Consider the following 14354-nt stretch of genomic DNA (forward strand, 5'->3'; position numbering starts at 1 on the left):
GGTACTTTCACATTTCTTCTTCAACACTACCAATGCACTCTGGGTCAATGCCATACTGCTCAAATGCACATGGCTATAGATTGTTGAATATATATTAGAGCTGCACGATTATGTCTAATTATGTGATAGTTACAATTTCTGATAATGACTTTTAATCATAATTATTAGTCTCGATGACTTGAATTTCAAAATAATTTTACAGCGTTTTTGCATTTTATATCAGCTTCTTGAACACTTCTAAACTTCAGCAGGCATTCTAAGTGTAAATAAATGTTTCAGTATTGTATGTGAGGCTCTGTTGTTCTTGAACCAGGTGTGTCAGTGTGAAACAAACACACCTGACCTATTGTGTCAGGTGTGTGTAACTGTGAAACTTGTCTAGTGTATCCCTGCACCAATATCACCACAAAACAAACCCCTGTACGTGTATTGAGTTTAAAGTGATTCTGTTTCTCTTCAGACATTCCGGATGCTGAACGTCATTCCTATGCATAAGGTGATGCGTAATGGACCAGATTCCACGTCAGGCTTCCCGTTACTGGAGGAGCTGTGCATGGCCACAACATCTGTTTCCTTCATGACCGACAAAGACCTGAGAGACATTCTGTTTGGCTCCACCAAGCTCCGGGTGCTGGATCTGCGAGGCTGTTCTCGAATCACACCGTCTGGTCTTGCAACTTTACCCTGTGTCGGTAGGCTATATATAAGCACAGTTTTATCCTTTCACTATGGAACATTTTGAGACAGTGAGCTAAAGTTGACCTTTTTTGGTATTGTCTTTATTTCAGCATGATTTAACATGGGTCTCAATGAAGGCCGATACTCTCAGAAATACCTACTCGGTGTCCCAATATGTGCATGTTTTTTTTTTTTGTCCCCTTTTCTCTTTATCCTTCGAGAGGTCCTTTTGTCCTCTTGCTAGGCTGTCATTGTAAATAAGAATTTGTTCTTAATTGACCTGCCTGGTTAAATAAAGGTTAATATATATATGGATATAAATGTATAGTATTCATTTTGGCTTCATCTGTAAACTACCCAGTTGCTGTATTCAACATAACATTGGTTTATAACTGCATCCTAAGCCCATTACTTAATACTTGCTACACCCTTTTCTCTGTCTGTGATTTTTGCAGAGCTTGAATGTCTGTTCTGGGGCCAGTATTTCAACAGCAAAGTTGCATTATCATCACCAAAGAAGGGACTTCACATGCTGACCGAAAAATGGAGTGGAACCTTGCAACAGCTTGACATCACAAATCATCTCTTCACGGAGGAGGACTTGGAGATAGCAATGAGTTACCTTGCTCAGGCAACAAATGCAGAGTCCCTGCGTTCACTCAACCTCAGTGGAACCAAGATCACACCACCTGCTCTCAGGTAGTCGGCGTATATTTTTTCAGTCAAAACAATCAGAAACTGTGACGCATTTAATTTGAAAGCAGTTTCTTTACATGTACTAAGCATAAATCAAGCATTCACACATGTAAATCGTATGTAGATTTTGGCATTGGTTTACCAAGAAAATCACAATCCTAAGAGAAAATTTTGTATATCTGTGCTGTGTTTGCAGGTTAGTTATTGGCCAATTGACCGCTCTTAGCTACCTCAACTTGTCATCCTGCCGTTATCTGCCAAGAGGACTGAAGAGAGTTTACCGTGGCCAAGAAGACATTCGGCAGCTGCTGGACAAATTAGAATAGTATTCATATTTGGTTCCAAAAATAGTGGACAGAAATTACAAGGCATACTTGAATGTCTTAAAACCAGCCACTTTGTGACTTTTTCCCCCCCCAAATGCCTTGATAAATGTTGCATAGGTAGTCAATTCACACAATAGTTATGAATATAAAAACACTCTCTTCTATTGCTAGAAAACAGAGACCCAAGGTTTTAATCTGATGTGATCAAGTGAGGAAACCTGGAGCTGCTCCATTAATAGTGATTTAATGACTGTCGGGGTGACATCACTTTGATTAACATTATTTAATTGTATTGCTAAGTTATGAATCATAAATATGTTCATATCTACTTATCATTGCCCAGGGGCATTATGTCACTTAGGTCAGTATCCCATTCATTATTAGTGATGCTGTACCAGAATTTGTCTGTTGATCACATCATCAAGAGAGACTTGTTTCTCTTATTTCTTACTTTGGGAGAGACTTGTTTATGTTCACAAGTTATGACTGGAATGTCTAAGATTATAGGAATGACATGGATTTTAATTGTAGGGTTGATTTTCCCTTTGAGATATGCCAATTCTGAGTGGTGATGTAAGGACACTGTCATAACAATGTTATTTTTCAGGTTTAAATGTGTCAGTCAGTGTCTACATGTGGTTTGATTGATGTGTTAGAATTAGCAGATGAAGAATATGGGGGATGACATTAACCCAGGATTTGAATACATTTATATGAATCACCTCAAGTGTAAACCTAAGGGGAAATTTAGTTCAGAACCAGGACCACTCAGATGTAATATTTGCCTTTTTTATATATGTTTTTAACAGTGAATAAATATGACTTACAATATGTTAAGAAAAACTGCTTATGATTTGGTAAGGTATTTGAAATAAAAAATGAATTTTCAACCTTTACATACAGTATAGCACGTTATATACTTCTCATCCATTAGAGGGTGCTCTCACGGTAAATTTAAAGCATTGACTTAATGGTGTCTGTCCTATGGGGTTCATTCAGATATTGCAGTGACCCATTTACCACCCTTATTCCAAAACTACACGTATTCAGGTTTGATTTTGGGGTTTGTTTGTTTTTTTTGTTTGTTTATGACCTGTGTGAGGGAGCAAAGTGGGCTTCAACAATGGAACTCTTGTATACAGAGTGCTGAGCCAAAACACAGTAAATCCAATATGATTACTCAAAAGAGGGTGAGGTGGTACATCCAAAATTGTGGAAAAAATGACTGGAAACAGTACTCACATTTCACTTATTTATTGGGGCACACACATTGAAACACTTAAGACGTTTTGGCAAGAAATGCCTTCATCAGAATGTTAAAACTAAGTGTAAGGTCTGCTTCTAGGCAAAGGCATCTTGAACCACATTCAGTTAGGCCAGTGTAGAGCCAATCAAACACAGCAATTAGTCAGGAAACAGAAGTCTCACAAATTGATTATGTATGATAACATAGTCAATGATGTAAGCACTTATGCGGGGCCGGAAGCAGTTAAACAGAGAAAGGCTGAAGAACTAAGTCACAAAAACATTTCAATGTAAACTCATCCTTTAGTCCATTGTGGGTCATGGTGTTCACTAAATGTATCCAAAGCATCTCTTGCTGTGATAGCTTGATAAGATAATGCATAATGCTTGCCCATAGTGTAAATCCATATTTCCAGTGTGAATAGCTGCTACATTTGATGACCTTGTAAACCAAAAAACAAATCAAAAAATTATCATCATTATCGTCATTTTTTTAAATGACGGGAAATGTAGGCTGTTTTTTACTCCTGAAACAGACTTTAAGATTAGTTTTCCATACAACAGCAGTACTTTGTGAATTATTGTGTTTTGTGGCTAAATTCTCAGTCTGTTTTCCAGTCAAACGTAGTCACAGAGGAGCATTAAACTAGAGCTTAAAATCATTCAGTGACACTGAAAAAGATTTATTAAAAAATATGATTAATTGTGAAATTATTTAGATACAAAGAGATGAATGTCTATATACTGAATGAACTACAATAGAAATTCACTAGAGAATGCAAGCAAAACAGAGGGAAAGGATATATATGGACTGTTTTTGTTTTTTCCTTCACCTGTGCAAGGGGAGTAAGCTAAGGCCTGTAATGGGATCTCTGACACACCTCTCAACCAGCTGGAGATAGGTGAGGTTCTCTTGTGTGTTGGGGTCAAAAAAGCCCTTGGTGTCATCATCAGGGTCAGACAGAATCTGGTTCATTTCCTCATCAAAGTACCCTCTTTGGTATGCTACTTGTACAGGCACTCGATGGCTGTGCACTGGGTCGATTATTCCACCAGTGGCAATTTGTGCTTCAAGGAGGCGAATTCCGTGGTCCTTGACAATGAGATCCTTTTTCAAGGCCTGGAACAAAGAAATTATGTTCTCTGTGTAGGGATCTTTGTATCCTGTCACTGCTCTTTCTGCTGAAAGCAGTTTGTTTTTCCACTCACTGCCAACCACTGCTTGAGCTACAGCTTCCTCTACAGAGAGTTTCTTGTTGTTCACCGGGTCTATGACAAAGCCAGTGGCAGCTTGGGCCTCCAGCAGAACCAGAGAAGTACCAGGGGTCAGAAGGCCTTTGGACTTGGCCCTGTAGATGCTCATGGTCTCTTTGGTGGACTGCAAATACACCCCTGCAATGCTGTTGGTCCCCTCTAGGTACTTGCGCACCGAGTCCATGTCACTCACTTCACTCACTGTGACTTTTCCTGCATTAAGATCTTTGTAGAGGTCCTCACTAATGATTTTTGATTCAAGCAGCTCATCAGCAGTGACATCCTTCCTGATTCCATGGAAGTTTTTAGTCTCACTTGTCTCTGTGATTGTGGTAGAGGTGATGGTAGTTTTTGTTGTGCTGCTCTCTGATTTTGTTTCTGGTGCTTGGCTTGTGATTATTGAAGATGATGTTGTTGTGGTCTGCTTTTGAATGATTGTCAGTATAATCTCCATGAAGCGTTCAATTGTGATAGCTCCAGACTTGTACTGCTGCACAAGCTCTCTCCTCTTCTCCTCAGTGATGTATTTGGAGTAAAGCAGATCCCAGAGAGACACAGTCTGTCCTTGGTATTTCCCCCCTGCTCTGGTCGTGGTTGTAGATTTCAGAATGAGTTTTGTTGCCTCATCAACAAAGAAATAAAACTCTCCCTTCTTTGCAATGACCAGTAAGCTAAGGCCTGTAATGGGATCTCTGACACACCTCTCAACCAGCTGGAGATAGGTTAGGTTCTCTTGTGTGTTGGGGTCAAAAAAGCCTTTGGTGTCATCATCAGGGTCAGACAGAATCTGGTTCATTTCCTCATCAAAGTACCCTCTTTGGTATGCTACTTGTACAGGCACTCGATGGCTGTGCACTGGATCAATTATTCCACCAGTGGCAATTTGTGCTTCAAGGAGGCGAATTCCGTGGTCCTTGACAATGAGATCCTTTTTCAAGGCCTGGAACAAAGAAATTATGTTCCCTGTGTAGGGATCTTTGTATCCTGTCACTGCTCTTTCTGCTGAAAGCAGTTTGTTTTTCCACTCATTTCCAACCACTGCTTGAGCTACAGCTTCCTCTACAGAGAGTTTCTTGTTGTTCACCGGGTCTATGACAAAGCCAGTTGCAGCTTGGGCCTCCAGCAGAACCAGAGAAGTACCAGGGGTCAGAAGGCCTTTGGACTTGGCCCCGTAGATGCTCATGGTCTCTTTGGTGGACTGCAAATACACCCCTGCAATGCTGTTGGTCCCCTCTAGGTACTTGCGCACCGAGTCCATGTCACTCACTTCACTCACTGTGACTTTTCCTGCATTAAGATCTTTGTAGAGGTCCTCATTAATGATTTTTGATTCAAGCAGCTCATCAGCAGTGACATCCTTCCTGATTCCATGGAAGTTTTTAGTCTCACTTGTCTCTGTGATTGTGGTAGAGGTGATGGTAGTTGTTGTTGTGCTGCTCTCTGATTTTGCTTCTGGTGCTTGGCTTGTGATTATTGAAGATGATGTTGTTGTGGTCTGCTTTTGAATGATTGTCAGTATAATCTCCATGAAGCGTTCAATTGTGATAGTTCCAGACTTGTACTGCTGCACAAGCTCTCTCCTCTTCTCCTCAGTGATATATTTGGAGTAAAGCAGATCCCAGAGAGACACAGTCTGTCCTTGGTATTTCCCCCCTGCTCTGGTCGTGGTTGTAGATTTCAGAATGAGTTTTGTTGCCTCATCAACAAAGAAATAAAACTCTCCCTTCTTTGCAATGACTAGTAAGCTAAGGCCTGTAATGGGATCTCTGACACACCTCTCAACCAGCTGGAGATAGGTGAGGTTCTCTTGTGTGTTGGGGTCAAAAAAGCCTTTGGTGTCATCATCAGGGTCAGACAGAATCTGGTTCATTTCCTCATCAAAGTACCCTCTTTGGTATGCCACTTGTACAGGCACTCGATGGCTGTGCACTGGATCGATTATTCCACCAGTGGCAATTTGTGCTTCAAGGAGGCGAATTCCGTGGTCCTTGACAATGAGATCCTTTTTCAAGGCCTGGAACAAAGAAATGATGTTCCCTGTGTAGGGATCTTTGTATCCTGTCACTGCTCTTTCTGCTGAAAGCAGTTTCTTTTTCCACTCATTTCCAACCACTGCTTGAGCTACAGCTTCCTCTACAGAGAGTTTCTTGTTGTTCACCGGGTCTATGACAAAGCCAGTGGCAGCTTGGGCCTCCAGCAGAACCAGAGAAGTACCAGGGGTCAGTAGGCCTTTGGACTTGGCCCCGTAGATGCTCATGGTCTCTTTGGTGGACTGCAAATACACCCCTGCAATGCTGTTGGTCCCCTCTAGGTACTTGCGCACCGAGTCCATGTCACTCACTTCACTCACTGTGACTTTTCCTGCATTAAGATCTTTGTAGAGGTCCTCATTAATGATTTTTGATTCAAGCAGCTCATCAGCAGTGACATCCTTCCTGATTCCATGGAAGCTTTTAGTCTGACTTGTCTCTGTGACTGTGGTTGTTGTAATGGTGGTTTTTGATGTGCTGCTGTCTAATTTTGTTTCTGGTGCTTGGCATGTGATTATTGAAGATGTTGAGGTTATTGTAGTCTGCTTTTGAATGATTGTCAGTATAATCTCCATGAAGCGTTCAATTGTGATAGCTCCAGACTTGTACTGCTGCACAAGCTCTCTCCTCTTCTCCTCAGTGATGTATTTGGAGTAAAGCAGATCCCAGAGAGACACAGTCTGTCCTTGGTATTTCCCCCCTGCTCTGGTCGTGGTTGTAGATTTCAGAATGAGTTTTGTTGCCTCATCAACAAAGAAATAAAACTCTCCCTTCTTTGCAATGACCAGTAAGCTAAGGCCTGTAATGGGATCTCTGACACACCTCTCAACCAGCTGGAGATAGGTGAGGTTCTCTTGTGTGTTGGGGTCAAAAAAGCCTTTGGTGTCATCATCAGGGTCAGACAGAATCTGGTTCATTTCCTCATCAAAGTACCCTCTTTGGTATGCTACTTGTACAGGCACTCGATGGCTGTGCACTGGATCGATTATTCCACCAGTGGCAATTTGTGCTTCAAGGAGGCGAATTCCGTGGTCCTTGACAATGAGATCCTTTTTCAAGGCCTGGAACAAAGAAATGATGTTCCCTGTGTAGGGATCTTTGTATCCTGTCACTGCTCTTTCTGCTGAAAGCAGTTTGTTTTTCCACTCATTTCCAACCACTGCTTGAGCTACAGCTTCCTCTACAGAGAGTTTCTTGTTGTTCACCGGGTCTATGACAAAGCCAGTGGCAGCTTGGGCCTCCAGCAGAACCAGAGAAGTACCAGGGGTCAGAAGGCCTTTGGACTTGGCCCCGTAGATGCTCATGGTCTCTTTGGTGGACTGCAAATACACCCCTGCAATGCTGTTGGTCCCCTCTAGGTACTTGCGCACCGAGTCCATGTCACTCACTTCACTCACTGTGACAATTCCTGCATTAAGATCTTTGTAGAGGTCCTCATTAATGATATTTGATTCAAGCAGCTCATCAGCAGTGACATCCTTCCTTATTCCATGGAAGTTTTTAGTCTCACTTGTCTCTGTGATTGTGGTAGAGGTGATGGTAGTTTTTGTTGTGCTGCTCTCTGATTTTGTTTCTGGTGCTTGGCTTGTGATTATTGAAGATGATGTTGTTGTGGTCTGCTTTTGAATGATTGTCAGTATTATCTCCATGAAGCGTTCAATTGTGATAGCTCCAGACTTGTACTGCTGCACAAGCTCTCTCCTCTTCTCCTCAGTGATATATTTGGAGTAAAGCAGATCCCAGAGAGACACAGTCTGTCCTTGGTATTTCCCCCCTGCTCTGGTCGTGGTTGTAGATTTCAGAATGAGTTTTGTTGCCTCATCAACAAAGAAATAAAACTCTCCCTTCTTTGCAATGACCAGTAAGCTAAGGCCTGTAATGGGATCTCTGACACACCTCTCAACCAGCTGGAGATAGGTGAGGTTCTCTTGTGTGTTGGGGTCAAAAAAGCCCTTGGTGTCATCATCAGGGTCAGACAGAATCTGGTTCATTTCCTCATCAAAGTACCCTCTTTGGTATGCCACCTGCACAGGCACTCGATGGCTGTGCACTGGGTCAATTATGCCACCAGTGGCAATTTGTGCTTCAAGGAGACGAATTCCGTGGTCCTTGACAATGAGATCCTTTTTCAAGGCCTGGAACAAAGAAATGATGTTCCCTGTGTAGGGATCTTTGTATCCTGTCACTGCTCTTTCTGCTGAAAGCAGTTTGTTTTTCCACTCATTTCCAACCACTGCTTGAGCTACAGCTTCCTCTACAGAGAGTTTCTTGTTGTTCACCGGGTCTATGACAAAGCCAGTTGCAGCTTGGGCCTCCAGCAGAACCAGAGAAGTACCAGGGGTCAGAAGGCCTTTGGACTTGGCCCCGTAGATGCTCATGGTCTCTTTGGTGGACTGCAAATACACCCCTGCAATGCTGTTGGTCCCCTCTAGGTACTTGCGCACCGAGTCCATGTCACTCACTTCACTCACTGTGACTTTTCCTGCATTAAGATCTTTGTAGAGGTCCTCATTAATGATTTTTGATTCAAGCAGCTCATCAGCAGTGACATCCTTCCTGATTCCATGGAAGCTTTTAGTCTGACTTGTCTCTGTGACTGTGGTTGTGGTAGTGGTGGTTTTTGATGTGCTACTGTCTAATTTTGTTTCTGGTGCTTGGCATGTGATTATTGAAGATGTTGAGGTTATTGTGGTGTGCTTTTGAATGATTGTCAGTATAATCTCCATGAAGCGTTCAATTGTGATAGCTCCAGACTTGTACTGCTGCACAAGCTCTCTCCTCTTTTCCTCAGTGATGTATTTGGAGTAAAGCAGATCCCAGAGAGATACCGTCTGTCCTTGGTATTTCCCCCCTGCTCTGGTCGTGGTTGTAGATTTCAGAATGAGTTTTGTTGCCTCATCAACAAAGAAATAAAACTCTCCCTTCTTTGCAATGACCAGTAAGCTAAGGCCTGTAATGGGATCTCTGACACACCTCTCAACCAGCTGGAGATAGGTGAGGTTCTCTTGTGTGTTGGGGTCAAAAAAGCCTTTGGTGTCATCATCAGGGTCAGACAGAATCTGGTTCATTTCCTCATCAAAGTACCCTCTTTGGTATGCCACCTGCACAGGCACTCGATGGCTGTGCACTGGGTCAATTATGCCACCAGTGGCAATTTGTGCTTCAATGAGGCGAATTCCATGATCCTTGACAATGAGATCTTTTTTCAAGGCCTGGAACAAAGAAATTATATTTCCTGTGTAGGGATCTTTGTATCCTGTCACTGCTCTTTCTGCTGAAAGCAGTTTCTTTTTCCACTCACCACCAACCACTGTTTGAGCTACTGCTTCCTCTACAGAGAGTTTCTTGTTGTTCACCGGGTCTATGACAAAGCCAGTGGCAGCTTGGGCCTCCAGCAGAATCAGAGAAGTACCAGGGGTCAGAAGGCCTTTGGTCTTGGCCTCGTAGATGCTCATGATCTTCTTTGTGGATTCAATTCTGACACCTGCTATACAGTTGGTAGCTCCAAGGTACTTTTGAATGGATTCCATTTTGCTCACATTCTCTTCAGTTACTTCCCCTTGTATAATTTGTGTGAAAAGCTCTTTTGAGATAATTTTCGACTCATACAGTTCACTGGCTGAGACCTGCTTCCTTAGCCCTTTGAACTTCCTTTCTTTGGATGTCACCTCAGTAATAATCACAGTGACTATTTCAATGATCTCCTCTATTTTCATAGCGCCTGTCTTGTATTGCTGTATGAGCTGTTCCCTCTTTTGTTCTGAAATGTATTCAGAGAGCAATACCTCCCATAGTGTCACCTCTTTGCCTTGAAGCTTTCCTGCATTCATAGCAATAGTTTTGTTTTTGAATGTGAGTTCTGTTTGCTCATCTGTGTGAAAGACACGTGATTTCTCTTCATACAGGGGTAGAAGAAAAAGCCCAGTCTTTGGGTCTTTCTCACACCGCTTCATCAGCAGGAGGTAAGTAAGGTTTTCCTTTGTGTTTGGGTCAAAGAATCCCTTTGTGTCATCGCTGGAGTCCGACAAAACTTTGTCCATCTCGTCATCAAAATATCCTTTCTTCTTAGCAACATGAACAGGAAGCCTGTGACTTTGAATGGGGTCAATGATGCCCCCGGTTGCTATCTGTGCCTCAATAAGACGAATACCATGGCTTCTCGGAATCAGATTTTTACTCATGGCTTCAAACAGTGATATTGTTGTGTCTGTGTAAGGATCCACATAGCCAGTGACAGCTCGTTCAGCTAATAGCAGTTGCTCATGTACATCTGGTCCAACTACTTTTTCTCTGGCTGCCTCATCGACAGTGTAGATTTTGTTCTTGAGAGGGTCAGTGACACATCCTGTTGCAGCCTGCGCTTCAAGTAGTACAAGTGCAGTGGCAGGTGTCAACAGACCTTGTGCTTTTGCTTCATAGATGCTCATTACCTTGTTGGATGGGTGAATCACAATTCCAGCAATGCTTCCAGTTCCTTTCAGGTATCCTCTCACAGATTCACATTGAGTTATTGCTTCAAAGGTGAGTTTCCCTTCTTTCACACCATTGAATGTATTTACATCAATGATATCAGAATCCAGTAGCTGTTGTGCAGAGACAGGCTTTCTCAGGCCCATTGTTAGTTTAAGAGTCTCACTGTGCTCCAGTTTTGTAATGGTAGAAGTCACCAATGTGATTATGCTTTGTGTGGTTATCTTCCTTGTTCTGTATTTTTCAATTAATTCAAGTCGCTGATCCTCTGTGAAGTACCCAGAGTGAATCAAGTCCCAAAGAGAAACTGATTTTCCTGAATAGCGGCCCACTGATATGCTCACAGCTGTCTTTTCAAACTCTTGCTTTATCTCTGTGTCAGAATACATTTTCTCCTTTATTCCCATAGCTTTGGCTTTGTCGTTCAGTGGCAGGAGAAACAGACCTGTTTCTTTATCTTTTAAGCATCGGTCCATCATTTCCATATATGTCAGATTTTCTTGTGTGCCTGGGTCAAAAAAACCCTTGGTGTCATCGCTGGGGTCTGACAGAATTTGATTAAGTTCTGTGTCGAAATATCCCTCTCTGTATGCAACCTCTAGGGGTAAGTGAAGGCACTTCAAGGGGTCAATGATGCCACCTGTGGCAATCTGGGCCTCAAGTAAACGGATGGCATGTTGCTTCACAATTAGATCCCTTTTCAAGCCTTGAAAAAGAGAGATCTTTTCATCAGTGTATGGATCTTTGTAACCAGTGACAGCCCTCTCTGCAGACAAGAGCTTTTCATACATCTGTGGGCCAATGACTTTCTCTCTGAGAGCCTGCTCCACAGTATATTTTTTGTTTTTCAGAGGATCAACGATGAATCCTGTGGCCGCTTGTGCCTCAAGGAGACAAAGGGCAGTACCAGGTGTTAGAATTCCCTTTTTCTGTGCATCATAGATGCTTAGCCTCTGGTTGGATGGTTGGAGTATCACCCCAGCTACACAGCTTTTTCCTAGTAGATACGTCCTCACACTGTCCATCTTCATCACATCACTGCTTGTCAGATTTCCATCTATCAAACTGTTGTATGTTTTTTCATCCACAATTTCTAGATTCAAAAGATCCACAACAGAGACCTCTCCTCTGAGGCCCTCAAAATTCAGTGCTGCTTGTTGTTTTATCTCCTTACTCTCAATGATCTCCAAAACAGTGACAATTATTTGCTCAACTGTGATTTTCCGTGACTTATAGAGCTTGAATAACTCCTGTCTTTTGTCTTCAGACAGATATTCTGAGTTGATGAGATCCCACAGTGTTGTGTACTTGCCACTGAATCTGCCATACCTAACACTAACTGTTGTTGCTTTAAATGTTTCCTTAATGCGATCACCTATGTTAATTATATTGCTTTTGCCTTTGAGTGGCAAGAGACAAAGGCCTGTACTGGGATCTGTGACACATCTAGCCATGAGCTGCAAGTATGTCAGGTTCTCATGAGTGTTGGGGTCAAAGAACCCTTTGGTGTCATCACTTGGATCACTCAGGATCTGATTCATTTCCTCATTAAAATATCCCCTCTTATAGGCCACATGGACAGGAATGCGATGGCTGTTCACAGGGTCAATGATTCCACCAGTGGCAATTTGTGCTTCCAGCAGGCGAATTCCATGGTCTTGTAGGATGAGGTCTTTCTGCATGGCTTGGAACAAAGAGATTATTTTTTCATCATATGGATCTTTGTATCCTGTGACTGCTTTCTCTGCTGAGCGCAACTTTTGATGAAGGTCAGGCCCCACAATCTTTGCCTTCACTGCATCATCCACTGAAAACTTTCTGTTTCCAATAGGGTCAATAATGAACCCTGTTGCTGCCTGGGCCTCCAGTAGAATCAGAGCAGTTCCTGGCATCAGCTTTCCCTTCTGCCTGGCCTGGTAGATGGTCATGATCTGAGAATCAGGAAGCAGAATACCTGCAATGCTATCTTTCCCCTGCAGGTACACATTTACATTTTCATCCTCTGTAACCTCCTTCACTGACTTCTTTCCCTTTTTAAGATCCTCCAGGACCTCCTCACTGATGATATCTGCCTCTACTAGCTGTCTTGCTGTTACAGTTTCCCTTATGCCTTCAAAGATTACCTTAGTTGTTTTCACAGAGTTCTCTATGACTTCCAGGACTGTTGTAATGATCATCTTAATTTTGAGCTCCCCCTGTTTGTACTTTTGAATGATGTCTTGCCTCTGGTGTTCATCAAAGTATTCTGACATCAGCAGTTCCCACAGAGATACTGTCATTCCCATGTACTTTCCACATGTCACTTTCACCTTCTCTTCTTTGAAAGTCACTTTAGTTTGGTAATCGATGAAGTTGGAATTCAACCTGTCTGACTTATCGAGGAGAGGAAGGAGGCAGAGTCCAGTGGCAGGATCAGTGACGCACCTTTCCATCAGTTGAAGATAGGTTAGATTGTCATTTGTGTTTGGATCAAAGAAGCCTTTCGTGTCATCTCCTGAGTCATCTAGTATGGCATTCATGTCTTCATTAAAATAACCCCTCTTGTACGCCACTTCTGTAGGAAGTCTATGACTGTTGATTGGGTCTATGATTCCACCTGTAGCAATTTGAGCCTCAAGTAAGCGGATCCCATGTTCCTTTACGATAAGATCCTTTGATAGTGCTTGAAAGAGGGATATGATTTCACCTGAGTATGGGTCTTTGTATCCAGTAACTGCCCGCTCAGCAGAAAGCAGCTTTGCATGATATTCTGGGCCAACAAGTTTGTTTTTGATGGCTTCATCCACACTGACCTTTTTGTTTCCAACAGGATCAATCATGAATCCAGTTGCAGCTTGTGCCTCCAGTAGAACTAGTGCTGTTCCAGGCATTAGTATGCCTTGCTTCATGGCTTGGTAGATGCTCATTCTCTGATTGGACGAGAGTACTGCAATGCCAGCGATACTCCCTTTGCCCTCCAGGTATTCTTTTACCGTTTCCATCAGCATCACATCCTCTGTGGTGGTCTTACCCTTCTGCAAGTCATCATACGTTTCTTTGTCAATGATCTTAGATTCAAGGAGTTCAGTGGAGGAAATGCCTCTACGCAGGCCTTTGAAGGTGATGCAAACAGGCAGCAGCAGCAGGCCTGTATTAGGCTCCACCATACATTGCTCCAGGAGGTGTTGATAGTTGAGATTTTCTTGTGAGTTTGGATTGTAGAACACTCTGAGCTCCTCCATCTGGTCACTGAGCAAACCTTTTTCATAGTAGCCCTTCTCAATCGCTGACTCCACTGAAATAGTTCTCTTCTCAACAGGGTCAAACAGGCCTTGTGTGGATATCTGTGCTTCCAGCAGCCTCAATCCATAATCCTTTGGGACTAAATCTTTTTGCATAGCTTGGAATACAGAGATTGTTTGATTGGTGTAGGGGTCTATATAACCATGAATAGCTTTCTCTGCTGCTATGAGTTTCTCTTTCATCTCAGATCCCACTAGTCCCTCCTTCACAGCATCTTCAACAGGGAGTTTCCGGTTTTTGACTGGATCCACTATGCCCTCAGTGGCAGCTTGTGCTTCAAGCAGGGCTAATGCTGTTCCTGGCTTCAGTAGACGTTTTTTCATGGCTTGATATATGGTTATCTTCTCCTTTGTCTTCTCCAGAAATACTCCAG

At 42.7% G+C, this 14354-nt stretch overlaps 2 protein-coding genes across 2 annotated transcripts; one reads left to right on the forward strand and one right to left on the reverse strand.

Moving 5' to 3' along the window:
• Window positions 1-460: 460 nt before the first annotated feature.
• On the forward strand, window positions 461-2565 carry LOC139654577 (F-box/LRR-repeat protein 6-like; the record flags this gene model as incomplete). Its single annotated transcript, XM_071531694.1, has 3 exons — window positions 461-692; window positions 1134-1377; window positions 1571-2565. Coding segments are annotated over 3 exons (606 nt in total), but the record flags the coding sequence as incomplete, so codon positions are not given.
• Window positions 2566-2944: 379 nt separating this feature from the next.
• On the reverse strand, window positions 2945-13920 carry LOC139654542 (epiplakin-like). Its single transcript, XM_071531647.1, has one exon. The coding sequence runs from the start codon at window positions 13918-13920 to the stop codon at window positions 3775-3777; it is 10146 nt and encodes a 3381-aa protein (XP_071387748.1). The 3' UTR covers window positions 2945-3774.
• Window positions 13921-14354: the final 434 nt, after the last annotated feature.

Source organism: Centroberyx affinis, unplaced genomic scaffold (genome assembly GCF_046629955.1).
Source record: "Centroberyx affinis isolate AG114_WGS23_722 - 3 ecotype Tasmania unplaced genomic scaffold, CSIRO-AGI_Caff_v1 ptg000144l_1, whole genome shotgun sequence".
Taxonomy (NCBI): domain Eukaryota; kingdom Metazoa; phylum Chordata; class Actinopteri; order Beryciformes; family Berycidae; genus Centroberyx; species Centroberyx affinis.